This window comes from Diorhabda carinulata, chromosome 1, assembly GCF_026250575.1.
Source record: "Diorhabda carinulata isolate Delta chromosome 1, icDioCari1.1, whole genome shotgun sequence".
NCBI lineage: Eukaryota > Metazoa > Arthropoda > Insecta > Coleoptera > Chrysomelidae > Diorhabda > Diorhabda carinulata.
In genome coordinates this window covers 24,549,244-24,565,975 of record NC_079460.1, presented here as the reverse complement: position 1 = coordinate 24,565,975, position 16,732 = coordinate 24,549,244, and the positions used below count along the sequence as shown (strand labels likewise).

At 31.2% G+C, this 16,732-nt stretch overlaps 2 protein-coding genes across 2 annotated transcripts in view; both read left to right on the top strand.

The window, feature by feature from the left end:
• The first annotated feature begins 507 nt into the window (after positions 1–507).
• LOC130903587 (ferrochelatase, mitochondrial) lies at positions 508–3,393 on the top strand. The gene is made up of 7 exons (XM_057815786.1): positions 508–708; positions 763–928; positions 980–1,201; positions 1,257–1,358; positions 1,410–1,575; positions 1,628–1,900; positions 3,112–3,393. The coding sequence occupies exons 1-7, from the start codon at positions 678–680 to the stop codon at positions 3,307–3,309; spliced, it is 1,158 nt and encodes a 385-aa protein (XP_057671769.1). The 5' UTR covers positions 508–677; the 3' UTR covers positions 3,310–3,393.
• A 2,963-nt stretch (positions 3,394–6,356) lies between these two features.
• Positions 6,357–16,732, top strand: part of LOC130892607 (leishmanolysin-like peptidase) — a 43,088-nt gene continuing 32,712 nt past the window's right edge. Inside the window, exon 1 of the mRNA XM_057798092.1 lies at positions 6,357–6,701. Within this exon, the coding sequence (XP_057654075.1) occupies positions 6,579–6,701 (123 nt within the window). The 5' untranslated portion in view covers positions 6,357–6,578. The remainder of the gene's footprint in view (positions 6,702–16,732) is intronic.

Below are 16,732 nucleotides of genomic sequence, written 5' to 3'. Positions count from 1 at the left end.
GGACCTATTAATTTATTTACTAATTATAGAAATCCAACTTTCAATGGGGATTTCTTAATTTTTGTACATTTAAGTGAATCACTTTTATTCATTGTTAAGATGATATCAATCATATTCCACGAATCAAGTGAAAAAGTAGCGCAAACAAATTTGCTTATGTCTCATTTAAATAATAAAACTCGTTAATTGTATATTGTAAATTTTTACTTTTATTTAGTCGTTTCTAAATCAAACATACTTATTTGGTAGACAAGAAATTAAATTATTAAACATCCTATATTTTTACTTTGAAAATACATCTTTGTGTATTTGAGATTTATTTAAAATATTTTATAATTAATAAAATTTGAAACTGTAGGCAATATAACATACCGGAAGGATATGTTTTGTGCTATAGGCAATATACATTACTCATAGATCTATGAGAGTTAGCTATCTTTCTCTTAAATGTTAATCGTACTTTAAAAACAAATAAAAATAGTATTTGAAATTTTTTATATGTAACACATTGAATAATGTTACATATTTAACGAAAGTTATTATTAAATACGAAACAAGGCTATTAGGTAAGAGACCATATTTTCTATATCTATGGTTTGTAAGTATGCAATGATTTATACATCAAATTAAATAAACAGCTATAATTGCTCTAATTTTGAATTGAAAAGTAAAGAGTCATGATGTTACCACGTTCTACAAGTGCACTAAGTATAAATACCAATTTTTACGAGAAAATGTTTGCTAGAAATAGGTACTTTTTAGGACAAATACCAGCATGGTTGAGAGACTATTCTACAACTATAACAAAACCAAAAACTGGAATTGTTTTAGTTAATATGGGTGGTCCAGAAAACACAGACCAAGTGCACGATTATTTGAAACGAATAATGACTGATACAGATATGATACAGCTACCCATAGCTCAAAAGTAGGTCATATGAAATGTAAGAAATGGTGATAAATTTTTTTTATTCTTTAGTAAGTTAGGACCTTGGATAGCTAAACGAAGAACTCCAGAAGTACAGAAAAAGTATAAAGAAATAGGAGGTGGCTCGCCGATTTTGAAGTGGACAAAATTGCAGGGTAAACTTTTATGTGATAAGTTAGATGAATGTTGTCCCGAATCTGCCCCTCATAAACCTTATGTTGCCTTCAGATATGTACCACCATTTTCAGAAGACGCTTTTACAGAAATAGAAAGGTTAGAAATATAAAATAACCCGATTTTTCATTATACAAACACATTTTTCTTTTAGAGATGGAGTTGAACATACTGTAATATTTTCTCAGTATCCACAATACAGTTGTGCAACAACAGGTTCTAGTTTTAATGAAATTTACCGATATTTGAAGAAGAAGTGAGTTCATTTTGTATTTTAAGACTGTCTAATGATATATATGATTTTTAGGGGCATTTCTAATGGTATGAAATTGTCTATTATCGATAGATGGCCAATTAATTCATCATTGGCCAAGTGCTTTGCTGAAAATATTAAAAAAGAACTTGATAAAATTCCAGAAAGTAAGAGAAAAGAAGCCATTATTTTATTTTCTGCACACTCATTGCCTCTGAAAGTAAGTAAACCTAACATAGTAAGATTGTTTAGGTATTTGAAAGTGATTTCAGGCTGTAAATCGTGGAGATCCTTACCCATCAGAAGTTGGAGCCACTGTTCATCAAGTAATGAAAGAATTGGACTTGCCCCAACCATATCAACTAGTATGGCAATCAAAAGTGGGTCCTTTGAAGTGGCTAGGACCAATGACTGATGAGGCGATTGAAGATTATGTCAAACAAGGAAGAAAAACTTTTATTGTAGTTCCTATTGCATTCGTTAATGAACACATTGAAACTCTCCATGAGTTAGATATTGAGTATTGTCAAGACTTAGCAAAAAAGGTTGGTTATTTTCATATTTTGTACAAATACTGAAATTGAATTGATGTCTTGAACAAAATCAACAAGTTTATCTTACAAAATCATTGAATTCACAGTATACTTTTTTCCTTGCTTTACCTTTATGATTATGTATTCGTTGACTATTATAGGGTGTTCTAAAATATTTTGAAAAAACTATCAAAAAATTTTGGGTATAAAAACAACTTGCGGCATGAAGTATGGAAAGTTCTTAGAAATAGTCAGAATTTAGAAAAATCTAAATTTTAAGTAGAGAGTTATAAACCTTGATTTTTATTAATTATTAGTCTCTGCTAATAGAGACAACAAAATTCTGGTTTGGTACAATATTTTATTGTGTAAAATAAAAAAATATAAAATACTGTATAAAAATAAAAATGAGTTTAGAGAATTTATAGCCTCGATACTTTTGCTTTCAATTTTGTGAGTCTCTGCTTAGAATACTTTTTTTATATAATTTCAAGCTCAAAAAACTTATATCTGATGGAAAATCTTATTTTCTGGAAAACTATTCAGTTTCAAACTTCCCTTGACGCAAACGTCAAATTATTCAATTACTTTGAGACTATGAAAGATGTAGGTTTTTTTCTTTCAAGTTTCTATTTTAACAATATATCTGTGAATTATGCGCTGTGAAGGTTGAGGAAATACTTTTTGAAATACATCATTAAAAAAAGGTTGATACTGTATAAAAAACTAAACCTCTTCAGAGACAATAGAAACTAAAGTATGTGATTTTAATGTCAAATTTTTCTTACTTCTAGATGCTTTTTTCTTTGTGGTTAGATAAAATCTTAGTATTTGGATATGTAAACTTCTACAAAACTATCATTTGTTCAAAACAAAGATTTCACTTGAAAAAATGAAAATATCTTATTTGGAAAACTTGGAAAAAAAAATAAGAATATATAAGTTATGATCCAATTACTCTTACCATCAACTCATATTCACCATTTTCTAGTCAAAAACCGGAAAATTTCCAATTCTTATATATTCAATGATTGGTCCTACACTCTAAATAATCAAATAAGCCTGTATGAATCTAATTTTTTTTTAATTTGGCAACAACCACTAATGATTAACTACATCAACTATAAAATTATAATTTTTCTACACATATACCTCAATATGTGCAATAAATTCCATTCCATATAAGCCCAATAATTGACCATTATTTTTTTATCATGTTTTAGATTGGAGTCGAGATAATACATAGAGTACCAGCACCTAATGACCATCCTCTATTCATAGAAGCTCTTTATGACATTGTTAAGAAACATTTGAAGGAAAAGATTCCAGTGTCGAGTAAATTCTTGAATAGATGCCCACATTGTGTAAATCAAAATTGTGCTATTAGCAAAAAGTGGTATTCGGAAGTATGTTCATTTTGAATTTATTTTTGTTACATGATTTTTTAGATCAAATTGTGTCCCATTGTTGTTACATATACTAAATAAAGTTCGATATTTATTATATATGATTGTTTTATTCTTTACCCCACTCTACTTTAAATGAACAACTGTAATAAGTTAGTAACATAAGCTCAAAATGAACACAGACAGTTCTAAACTAACGCAAGTAGCTGGTCAGGGTATACCAGACAGCTTTGCCAAAAAAAGAGACAATGACTCCATATCTTGGACCAGGGCCCTACTTTGAGTCTCATGAGATGCCACATCAATAATAAACTGAACAAATGGCTAAAAGATCAGATGGAGTCTTACTAGAAAAACACTCCGGATTTAAGACAATCCAAAAGTCTAAAGAACTTATAGTGATGACCAAAAACGACATGAAACTCGTAGTCGTTCGTTGCTCCGTCAAATACGACTTTAAGTTGATGGACATGGCAGAAGACGATAACTGCAGATTATGCGAACAAGCGATGGAAACAGAAGAGCACCTAGCGAATGTCCTGCTCATTTTGCTAAAAGGCTTAAGTACTTTGAAGGAGTAGTACTAACACTTTGAGAAGTGGAACACAAAAACCACCAAAAAATAGTTTTTAGTCTTTATCTTTTAGTTATTTGTACAGAGTAGTTGCAAAGCCAAAACGACTCCCCAAAACAATGTAGTAACAGAAGCCTCCTAATAATTCAATAATAATGAAACACCTAATTTTGATATTAGAAAGTGAAATTTGTAATAATTGTCAACTAAATCCAGTCAAATTGGTTGCCTAAATGCATTGAAGTAGTAATACTAATTGCCTAAATTTCATGAAATAGTAATATTGGTTGCCTAAATATAATGAAGTAGTAATATTAGTTGTCTAAATTAAACAAACCAGTAAGATTGGTTGCCTTAATGCAAAAAGTGATATTGGTTGCTTAAATATAATAAAGTAGTAATATTGGTTGTCTAGATATGAAGATATACCAAATAAGTTTAATGAATATTAATAATAACAAAGAATATAGAAATGCAAACGCTATTTAAAATGAAAAATTTATTCTCACTGACAATAATAGTGATAAAAACTTAGTAACCTTTTTATAAATTTCAAAATTTAGTCAAAAAACGTGTATGTAGCATTGTTGTTTATTAAAACTGCGAACTTTTCGTAAAATTTTTTATTGACTAACATTATGCATTCATAAAATATCTTCAAAACACTTAGTCAACTTATACAAGTGTTATACAAAATTTTTATAATTATGAGTATTGATTGTGAATTTATATACAATCATATAAATTGGATTTTATAAATTTAAAGTATTTTTTAGTGGTTAGAATAATACATGTGGTTACAAAATTGTCGGATACCATATTATTACAAACTTTTTTAAAGATACATTTACACGGATATTTATAATTTTCTATATTATCAGAGGTAACAAGATATTATTAGTTTCGTAATTTTTATCACAAATTCATCATGTATTTTTATTTAAATAGATATCTATATATGTATTGTTGTTTGACGATATCATAATACGCACTGCTATTCAAAATTGGTTGTAATTAATCGACAGATGAATATTTAAAACATGAAGCAATATCTTGTTAATATTTCAGAGTCTTTACAAAGAAGTCATATCTATCTTGCGAAACTGTAGGGGTGATATAATGAATACATTTTCACATATCACAGTTGCGTCGTTTTCTAAGCGTATATTTCAAGAATAATTTAATTGTAATACTTACCTGAGAATTTAATATTATAAATAATTCATCGATTAAACGAATCTAACTATAAAATATCAGTCACATAACTGCTGCATAACACATTTTGTATAAATTACGGCGAAATCCGTTTGAAATATTTGTACTGAAACGTTTAAATGTACATATGTACATTCATTTGACATGCCCCGTATTTACACCATAATCTTTTGTTGAGCCAATGACTCCTCAATAAAAGTCGCAATCAAATGTAGGTATAGCCTAATGCTAAGGACAACCGGTAAATAATTATTCAATGTCTGCATTTATCCACTCTACTAGTTTTATGTAACCAGTATAATATGGGTTTTATCATGTAAATGCCATAACGTTAAGTATGCATTTAATAGATATATCTAGTAATTATGATCATATATGCAAAACTCGAATGTAGGTAGGTGCTTTCTTCAATTTCACTTTTACAATTTTTTTAAATAACACTTTATAATTCCACATATTTTAAGATGGGTATGATGACTATGTGATATCAAAGATGATTACATCAGCTGTTGTCACCAGACCTGTAAACTTAGGTTTAGATCTTATAAATTGCGACTCTGGCTTAGTTGTTTTTGTAGTTCGATTTTTTATTATTCATAAGAATTTAGACAGTACATAATATTATATTTGATAACAAATATTACAGTAGATCATGTTGTACTAGACATTTTATGGAATTTACACTGATATACTTTACTAATAATTAATAGTTTTTTTTGGTTACACGATTCCAGTAATAAGAATAGAAGTAGACTGCAATCCAGCCGAGGAGCGTCGACTTAAACGAAAAGTAGAGAGCTACTCATTTCCCGAACTGAAACTTTTAACTAAATTACCTTTGGGAAACTGCTTTTAATTACTAAATCGATGTTTCATACGTTTTCAGTAACTGGAGATTTGTAATTTACCAAGCTTCATGTTTCACTAATTCACATATAACTGTTGCAATTATATCAAGATACTTTTGAATTTGGTTGAAAAATAAAAAAAATAGCGTATTATCATTTTCTGGTATTTTATTAAAAAAATTTCATTATATTGTGTTCAAATTATCATTATTCGTCCTAATCTGGCATGCAACTTTTGGTATACCCTCTGTAATAGAGCTCAACAAATCCTTCACCCTTCACCTTCATATTATAATATGAAGTCATATGAATAAAAAAGGGAACAATAGAAGAGCGAAAAAATATATTTTTGATTAAATGTGCGTGATCAGTTAAAAAACTATGATACAATCGGCCATAAACTACCTTGCTGAGCATCATATTGCGTTTTCTATTTCGCCGACTTGCTGTGGTTTGGTCGTGCATGTCTATTTCTCCTACTACGGTGGTTTGAGTTTCGTTTCGACCGTTCATCAGTTTCAGTTTCGGTTGGCGCAGCATATGACGCTATGCTTATGTGAACTTTGAAAATTGTCTCTGTGTACGATTAACCTAACCTCACAAACACGAATGTTTCATTTTGCCGTTTTCGTTGTTTTTCCGCAAGAATGGTGAATAAACTTGAATGGAACTTTTATAGTTTTGTTTATTTAGTGCTTGTTTTCTATATTTTCATCAACTGTGCATCTGGACATAGACTTTGCAATCATCAACATCCTAAACATCATGAGGTTATACAACTTTCAAATGTTTATAAACGCACTTTTGGATTCAATGTTGTCAAAGTTTATTTTTAGTTCGCAATTATTGAGACAAATTGTTTGATTACTAACACGTACTTGGTCTAATCGTTTTGTTCCGTTATTTTTTTAATAATTTAAATGTTGGTCTAGTTATCACAAGAATTATTGTTTTAGTTGCGTATATGTATTTACAAGAGTGGATGCTTTCAGACTGGCGTAGTATACCTATAAAATAACCATTTCTCGAAAAATTATGGTATTAAAAACGATATAGGATAATTTTCTTATTTTTTATCTTGCTTGTTTTGTTCGATAACAACAAAATGAAATATTTCTCGAAAAAATTCTAATTTTCTTTTTTGATTTTATAATTGCATTGTCTCTACATAATATACTGTTATTTTAATGAAAAAATTATGGTAACACATTCATTCAAAATTTTCTCAGAGGTGTATTTGTACTCATCTTTTGAAAACTGAAAACAATTATGGGTTTAATACTTTATGATCTTATGCCTCTACTGATTTCTATGGTCGACTTAAACGAAAATTAATTTTTGCTATTAAAAAAATCCAAAAAAGAATATCACTTTTAAGATGAACAGTTTATTAAAAAATTTGATTCAATTCAACGAACTCAAATTTTTAATTTATATAAATTAGGATGATCCCAACTTAGGATCGAAAATGCATACACATATCATAATATGAATAATAATCGTCGACGTTAACTAATCAAAATATTTTTGAAATATTAATCTTTTGTATTGGAAGCTCAAGGTTGTCTGCAATTGAAAAAAAAAAAGATAGGATCAATAATATCAATCAACAATATGTAAATTTATATAATTAGAAACTTGAACATGGTTATTATTTCGCTTCGAATATGTGTATGATGTTATTGTGTATAATTAAACACTGTAACGAATTCCGAGGATGGTCTGTGTTCAAATTTAAATCTTATTACTACGTCCACTGATGATAATTTTTACTTCGTTTATAATATTTATTTCGTCGGGGCGCTACCTTTCAGCAATTGACCAGGTGCCTGCCTCACACTGAATAATTCGTCGATTTTTAACTCGAACTTCTTCATACCAGTTTTTGCGCGATCCACCTAAAACGGTGTGGTGTGATGTTGTTTCAAAAATACTTTTTGACATGAAATTTTCTACGAAAAGTAATAATGTCTTTGAATATCCAAAAAATTAATCTTGTAAACCTAATATATTAATCCTTATTTACTTTCCAGATTTTTCTGATATTCAGATGAGATGGGGTGGATGGTGACATGAAATTAATTTCTTAATGTCTTAAAATAACTCCCAAAATATGTACTCCACAATCAAATTCCTCCAGCATATATTTGAAAAAATAAAATTCTTAATTAACCTCTTTAAAGGGGTTGAATCTTCCTTATTCGTTTTTAAAAAAAAATGTACGTAAATCAGTTGCCTATTTCGAAATTATCGTACATAATTCTGGACCACATTGTACGAGTGAATTTCTTAGGCAGGATATTATTCAATCTTATCTTGGTTCTTTATTCTAATGATAATTTTTCTTTTGTTTTCTTCGCATTTATTGTTATCTCGAAAAAGTAGGTAAAAATAAAGATGTTTCAATATTTTTTGACCTTGTTGAAGAAGAAGTTATCTATTCCTTAATGAAAGTGTTTTTTTTTCATATTCTACGCACATTTGGTAATCGTGTCTTTTAGTTGTATTGCTTTGTTCAGTACATTCTTTGAATATGTATTAACTTTCCATGGCCAATATAAAATTTACGTATTATACTGCTGGCACGCCTGAGTTACGTGAAAACCTATATTTCTATCAGTATTATTACTCACATCATTAACAGCTACACTCATATAAATGTTTCAGTATCAATAACCTGATATTCTACGCGTTCATTTCAGAAACTGATTTTTAGTGATCTTTTTTAATGATCCATTTTTGGCTTTTTCTTGACTGTATATGTGTGTCTCACATTAAAAATGTTCACTTTTACAATTCCTATTGCTATAGAACAATGTATCACTGAATTAAGGATTATTTGTGCTTTCACTTAATAATTTGGTATTAGTGGACCTGTCTTTGTTTACAATTCAAATGATGATCTTAAATAAACATATCAAAGTATTTATAGAGATGGGAACCGCATTTTGACCGTTTGATGTGGTTATATATCGATGGATCGAGATAGATTGGTAGAAATGTGTACAGAAGATAGATTTTTACTGATGTTCATAGTTGAGTATTTACTGAATATAGAGCCAAATCTGGTCCTAGATTCACTGTTATCGAAGGAAATGAAATTGTAGAAGCTAAGATCTTCTGAATAAAAGAAATTTACAGGAAAAGATAAGAAGGTGGAAAAAGATAAAGAAAAGAAGTCGCTATGAGATTCTACTAGGATATTTGGATGAGGTATTTAAATAAGAACAACTTTTAGACTCCGCTGCCAACTGGAAGGAATAAAAAACTCACAGAACACATTCTTTGTTACTGTACAGAAAGGGTAGGGAACTACCAAGAAAGGGGATATTGAACCTACTACATTAGAAGAAGAAAAGAGGTTATAAAGATTTTTGGAATTTGTCAAGAAAATTCACCTCGATGTTGTGTGAATTGATGAAATGGGATGTTCGGAGTCTCTAATTTGAAATGAAGATACCTTGAGAAAGTAGCTTGTTCTCAGTTATTATTGTAAAAAATAATTGTAAACACGGAACTTTTCAAAGACATAAATTTTCTTTGTCGTTAATCATTCATGATGACTAACATGATGTACTTCATTTTTTGTTTTTCAATATACTTGACTGTTAATTCTGGAAGACCTTGTGTACTATAGAATGCGTCACAGCATGAGGATTATACATGTATATGTTGTTTAAGTTTCACCTTTTCAATTCAACTCCGCAATGTCGATACAAGTTTTTCTACCGACAGTAAAATCTAAATTCCTATTTGGTTATAGACCGAATAACTTAACTGCACATCGACTATTTGTTTTGATTCCCAGATTTAAAAAAAAATATAGTAAAATGCTATTTTCAAAATCAAATCTTTTATAAATAGTACAATTTTTGACTGGATCTAAACCTTATAATTTTTCGCATTTATTATTAATATGGAATTAAGGGAATGACTCAATAATATTGACATTATATAAAGACACGAGAAATTTCTAACAAGAAGCAAAAAGAAGCAAGGAATCAGTCGTAGTTGTGCAGAGATACTATCGAAGTAAAAACGGATGTCTAATAGGAAGCAGAAAAAGAAAACTGGATAGGTGGAGGCGATAATTTGATGAACTGGTAAATGAAGAAAAAGAGGAAAACGGTGAAAGTGAGTCGCAGGAAGAGAGTCACCAAACCCCTATAGTAGAAGCACCAACGGAAATTGAGATATATTGTTTAATTTGAGAAATAATAAAAGAAAATAATAGAAGTAATAAAGTGTGAGGAAGAGGCTCTACAGAACCGGATATTAAACATATTAAAGAAAAACTGGGAACTGGAAGAGATGCTAAGCCAATGGGACAAAGCAGTTCTTTGCCTCATAGATAAGAAAGGGAGATAAGACCGATTGCGGTAATTACAGGGTCATTACCTTATTGTTTGTGGTGTATACAGTGCTAGAGAGGTTAAACAAATACTTGGACGAACAAGTAGGCTAGCATCAAGGTTTAAGAAAGCAAAATCGACTAGCGATCAAATTTTTGTGTTTAAAACAATACAGAATGATATCTATGAGCGAGGACTGAATTTGAAGCTATTATCGACTTTAAAACAGACAATATTAAGAAAACACCTGTAGCAAGCTTTAGTAAAACTTGGAATACCTAGAAATGAATACGATTGGTGGAAATAACACTTAACAAAACCGAAAACATAGTAATCATAAAGGAAGTTTTTACGGAAAATTCGAAACGAAAAAAGGCTCAAGACCACAGTGTCGTTTAATTTCCTACTAGAGGTGATTGTCGGGGATAGTGGATTACGATCCAAAGGAATGATTTATAATAGCGAAAGGCATATGCAGATGACGTAGTGCTCATAACCAGGAATTACAGGAAATGTTTTTACTCTTTGAAAAAAGAGCAAAAATATATAGCGTGTGAACGAACATAAGACCAAGTATATGGAAATGGGTAACAACTTTCTAAATGATAACCAATTAAAAATCACAACTTAAAAAACCAAGGATTTCCGGTTCGATAGAGTACAAAAGTTTGAATACTTTGGAGTGACAGTAAAAAGAAAAGAGGCAATAAAAAACAGTTGGAGCTGTAGGAAATCTATTAAAGTCCAAATATATTTTAAGGGTAGCGAAGCTAAGAAATTACAGGACAGTGATACAACCTACAGTTTTATATAGTAGTGAATGCTGGGTCTTGAGTAGAAAAAAAGAACGAGAGATAGAATGCAGCATAGAACTAGAATGAAAGAAGACAGGTGGGGGAAAAGGGCCTTAACAAGTGAAGAAGGCGCAAATAAAAGAAGAGGGCGTCCACGTAAACGTTCAAGAAGACTTACAGAGATTAGTGATATCGATCCGGTGCAATGCAGCCGTGAACAAAAGGATTTGGAGAAAAGCAAGTAGAACTAAGTTGGAATTTCAGGAACCGTTGGCGATATTCATACTGAACACACTGTTTACCTCACCATTACACCAACACTCTCGATTACACTCTCTGACGGGCGATTCGTTAACCAAGTTAACTGTTTACCCTCTGTTTCTGAAGACGATAACTGGTTTATCGAAACGCACGTCAGACAGTGTAATCGTGAGTAGTGGTGTAAACAGTGTATTCAGTATAAAAGCAGTAAAGAGACTTCAAGCCTTAGGCCTATGACGCCTGCTATGCTGTTTTATACATACATTCGATTCCTTAGAGCAAAATGTCCTATGTCCGTTCGTAAGATAAATTAATAATAGGTTTCAGAATAAGAAATTTTTTTTTGTAATACGAGGATGTATTGATATCTAGTTAGCCTAGACCAGTTTCATGCATAAACAAAATTGCGTTACCATAGCAACGTGTCCGTGTAAAGGGTTAAGAGGTAAGCAGATTTACGAAAATATGCTTAATACCCTTGATGATCCATTTTCTCCGTGAGAAATTGGACTGCAAGCTTCAAAAGAGGTAAATTTTCCATTGAAGATGATGACCGATCGGGTAGGCCAGTTTCTGTGTTAGTCCCCGAAAGTATCGATGCAGTTCATGACATGATTTAATCAGATCGTCGAATTGGGCTAAAACGGATCTGATCTGAAGCACTGAATATTTAATACGAACGCGTTCATCATATAGTTCACGTCAATTTGGACATGAGAAAAATTGCTGCAAAATGGATCCCCAAATGTTTGAATGTTGACCAAAAACGTGCAAGTGTAGAAGCATCGCGTTCGATCTGTGCTCGATTTAAAAACGATGTAGACTCTTTAAACCGAATCGTTCCTATGTATGAGACTTGGCTACATTTCTACGATTCAGAAACAATCGATGGAATGGCGACACTCTGGTTCTCCAAGACTTGAGAAGTTTCGTGTACAAAAATTGCTGGAAAAGCTCTTGCTTGAGTTTTTTGGGATTGCCATGGAGTAATCATGATTTATTTTTTGCATAAGGGTAGAACAATAACTGGAGGTTACTATTCGACATTACTACGGGAAAAAATTAAAGAGAAAAGACGCGGGAAACTATCCAAAGATGTTTTTTTTGCAGGACAACGTTCCTGCACACAAATCTCATGTTGCCATACAAAAAATTTGTGATTTAGGGTTTGAATTACTAGAACACCACCTTTATTCACCAGATTTGGCTCCTTCCGACTATCATCTCTTTCCTCAACTGAAAAAAAGTTTCAAAGGTCGTAAATGTGTCTTCCAACGAGGAGGTAATAAAAGCTGTTGAGGTCTGGTTTACAGAGAAAATGTATCCAATTAAGAGGAGAATATGTTGAGTTATAAAATATTTCGACATTGAAATTTTGTTTGGTTCTATAGTAGGCTAAGAATTTTTCAATATATCCTCGTATATTTACAAAGCTTCATTATTAGAGTTATGCACGTATCAAAACAATCCTTCGTCTTTTCTAAAACCTCATTTTCGCTCTAAGGTATCGTATTATTAATATTTTGACTTGTCGCTTACTTTTTAGTCTTGTTGAGACTTTTAAAGAAGCCAACGGTCAATATTATAGAAATATTATTAACTAAGGTAACTTAATCAATACGTGAGAATTTTATTATACTTCATAAAAAAATATCCAAATCTTTACAAGCATTATGACGATTTCGTGTCAATACACATTCATGGTACGTTAAATTTGTAAACAATGCAGCTATAGAAAGATTTCACAGAGCATGTTAGTCGTATAACAACAATTTCTTGAGAACTTTGAAACAATAAATATTTTGTTATGTAAAATTATAAACAGTAACTACATATTTGGAAATAAAACACTGAGGCGCTTTTACGCAGATTGTTGTGTAACTAATACCCAATTTACAGCGTTATAAAAAAAACTTTAAATGATTGCGTCCAAAATTTGAAAATGTAGAACAAAGATTGCATGTTACAACATAATTTGCTGAATGAATTTAATTATTTTATTATTTTTTATTATTATAAAGAATCTCTAAATTTTCATATAAGTAAGCATATCATAAAAAATATAGTCGTATAACAATTCTTTGTATATTTTATTGCTTTTATTAACAAATAAAGATACTAGTATTATTATTTTATATATTTTTAGTATAAAGCCAATGATACTATGGTTTCGGAAACTTTTATTGTGCCCCATTTGCGTATTTTTCATTAAATTTCCTGTTTAAAAGATATTTAGTGAAAATAGGCAGAGAAAAATCTATTAATTAATCTTCAAAAATGTTGTAAGGGTGTCTGGATATTATGCAATTTGTTATATAAGGTTTGGCTTATATGGCATTCTGCAAGGTCCAATATCCGGTCTGGTCTGGAGTGCTACTACCTGATATTGCAACAAAAACGAAATATCGAACCGGTTTTGGTTCTTTCTTCGCTTTGAAATCAGCTCTTAACTTGCATCATTAACAAATGAAAATAAGAGTTAATTTTTTATTATCTGAATACACAATGATGTGACGAAATAAATAATGAGAGAAAAAATTAATGAAAGTTTGGCATAAAAATTGTTCAGGATGATACATAAGGGCTGTTCAAAATCTATAATATATATAGATTATATATAATATATAATCTATAAAGTCCACAAAAGTTCTTGAATATACTTATTTACATTTAACAAAGCTTAGAATATTCTCGTGCAACGTTTGGTAATGAAGCATCATCAAAGAAGACTCTTTACAATTGGTTGCCGAAATATTCGTCATGGTCCTGCGTCCTTCAGTGATAAATGTTGAGAAGGTTGCCTCGCGCAATATTATTAAAGAAGATCGGCATGTGACTTACAGATAAATAGAGGCGTCTCTTAGGATAACACAGACGGCAATAAAATTAATTTTGCATAAACAATTAGGTTTGAGAAATATTTGAATGAGAAAAACATAGAATTAATGTTTCATTTCCCGTATTTACTCGATTAATCGCCTAATGACTTTTTCTTGTTTCTCACTGTCAAACGAAAGAAGCGCGGACGATTTTCATTACCTCAAGAAGCCGTTGAAGACTTTCAAAACCATATTTCTACGATATCAGCTTCAGAGTGGAAAAGAAGTTTCCTGAATTAGTTTCAGCGTATGCCAAAACGTATATTTCGAAAAGAACTTGTTTGTTTCTTTTTGTAAAAATTTATAATGCAGACGAAAATAGTAAAGGCTGCAAAAGGAAAACCAAAATCTTGAAACATTTCAAATAAGTGAAAAGATTAAATGAAAATTTTATGGAAACGTTCACAAATCAATCTTTTGACTGATAACGAATCCTGCAGAAATCCCGTTTTACTTTGGATTACTACTACTAATACACCAACCTTCAAAATAATTTAATAACTGAGCTATCTTCTTAAGGAGACCGAAATTAAATGATTTCACCAATTATTTAATCATGAATCATTTAGGAGAACGAAAAAAAATACATTGGGACAACGTAACTTTTTCAAATAAATATAACTTTACACAAAATTCACATAAAATAATGAACTTGAGGATATACATGATAATCATAATATTTTTGAGATAAAGAATTTTAATTCAATGACTAATGAAATTTATGTGAGTAAATCCTTGGAAAGTGTTTATTTAAATAAGAATTTATTTAATTGAAGAGAGTCATGCAGTTGTAAGATAATTGTATGAAAATTACCGAGGTTCTCATCATCACGAAGATGTATACAGTGTGCGTCCATAAGCAAAAAATACATTTATCATTAACTAATAAATAATTTATCATTTTTTGAAATAATAATCTCCGATACAGGGTGAATAACTGAATAACTTTGAAATTTTCGTCATCATAGTTTTAACTTTGAAATCGGGTGTTAACCTAAAACTATATTGCGGGTATATCGAGGATTTTCATTTGAAAGATAAAGTTTTAACGTAGTTGGTCGATAACTCTAGAAAATGCCACGTATAGCGTGCCATACATGAAATCCTGACTTGACTTTTAAGTCAACTCCAACCTTATTCATAGTGAAATCATTGTCTGCACCACCATTACACAAAAACTCACAATTACACTATCTGACAAGCGTTTCGACTAGACTGAAGGTAAATTGAAAATCCTAAAGTGTGCCCTTGTGATTTGTCATGGTTGCACGGTGCATCCCGATTATCATATTGATGAGTCAAAGATTATCGTTGGTATTTATACTTCTTTGCCAGATTGTTCACCAGTAGCAATTTTCGTCTTTATTATGTGAATTACTATGAATCTTACACCATTGCATAGTCCTTCTGATAAGTCTAAATTACGCAACATTATTATTAAAGCATTTTTTTTCAATTTTGGGTTCGTGTTGTGGCGAGTCTAAAATGTTGTACAATACTGAGAAATTCTGTTGTAAATTCAACTGCTCCTTCAGGTTGATCTTTCATTGAGCCATAGATATGGTAGTTTTGTACTCTCCGGGAAGTTTGGTAACTATATTATCATCAATTTTTTCTTTGTTAAGAGGGGCGAGCATTGTTCGGTCTTTCATCTCCTCATAATTTCCATTGGCTAAGCAATTACCAAACCTGTGGCAATTCGATAAAGGGTTCAATATACTCCCCTCCCCTTGTCACACACCTTTCCATACGTTTTTTCCATTCATCGAAGCAGTGTTGGAAGTCTTCTTTGGTGAGTGCCTTTAGGAGCTCTGCAGTTTTTTGCTTTACAGCTTCCATCGACACAAATAGGGTTCCTTTCAGATCTTTGTCTAACCTTTCAAGGAAATTTGAGTAGGCTCGTTGACGCAAGAGCTTTTAGTCAGGGGTCAGATTTTTTGGCACCAACTTCGCACAGACTTTTGTCATGTCTAAAATTTTTTTAACAGTTTCTTTATCGGCGTTTACAGTCTCGGCAATCATCCGGATGCTCATTCGACGATCTACAAGCACAATTTGGTTGATTTTGGCCACTGTTTCAGGAGTCGAAACAGTTACAGGGCGACCTGGGCGCTGGTCATCTTCAGGGCTCTCTCGGCCTTCAATAAAGCCATTACACAACTCAAAAACATGAGCACGAGATAGAGAATTGTCCCCATAGGTCTCTTGCAACAATTTATAGCACTCGGTCGGAGTTTTTTTCAATTTAACGAGAAATTTGAAAGAAAAAAAACAAGTTCGTTTCAAACCGCTACTGCACAAATACTATAATAGTGACGGAAACGTGTTTTGATACATACATAAACAATATATTTAGGTACTCAACGCCCTAATCGTTTTTTATCCCACTCGAATAGGTCGCCCTCTAGGCGCGCAGTCTTCTTATTAATAGCCAAACCTCGTATCGCCCACGAAACTCCCCGTATACTAAATTTTCTGAAAATCGTTGAAGTGGTTTATAAAAAGTAGGGAGCAG

What these genes read in the sequence shown, in the direction of transcription:
- LOC130903587 (XM_057815786.1), top strand. Translation starts at nt 678, where the DNA reads ATGATGTTACCACGTTCTACAAGTGCACTAA. An exon ending in CAGCTACCCATAGCTCAAAA is followed by an intron (nt 929 to 979) that starts GTAGGTCATATG and finishes TTTATTCTTTAG; the next exon opens with TAAGTTAGGACCTTGGATAG. An exon ending in GTCAAGACTTAGCAAAAAAG is followed by an intron (nt 1,901 to 3,111) that starts GTTGGTTATTTT and finishes ATCATGTTTTAG; the next exon opens with ATTGGAGTCGAGATAATACA.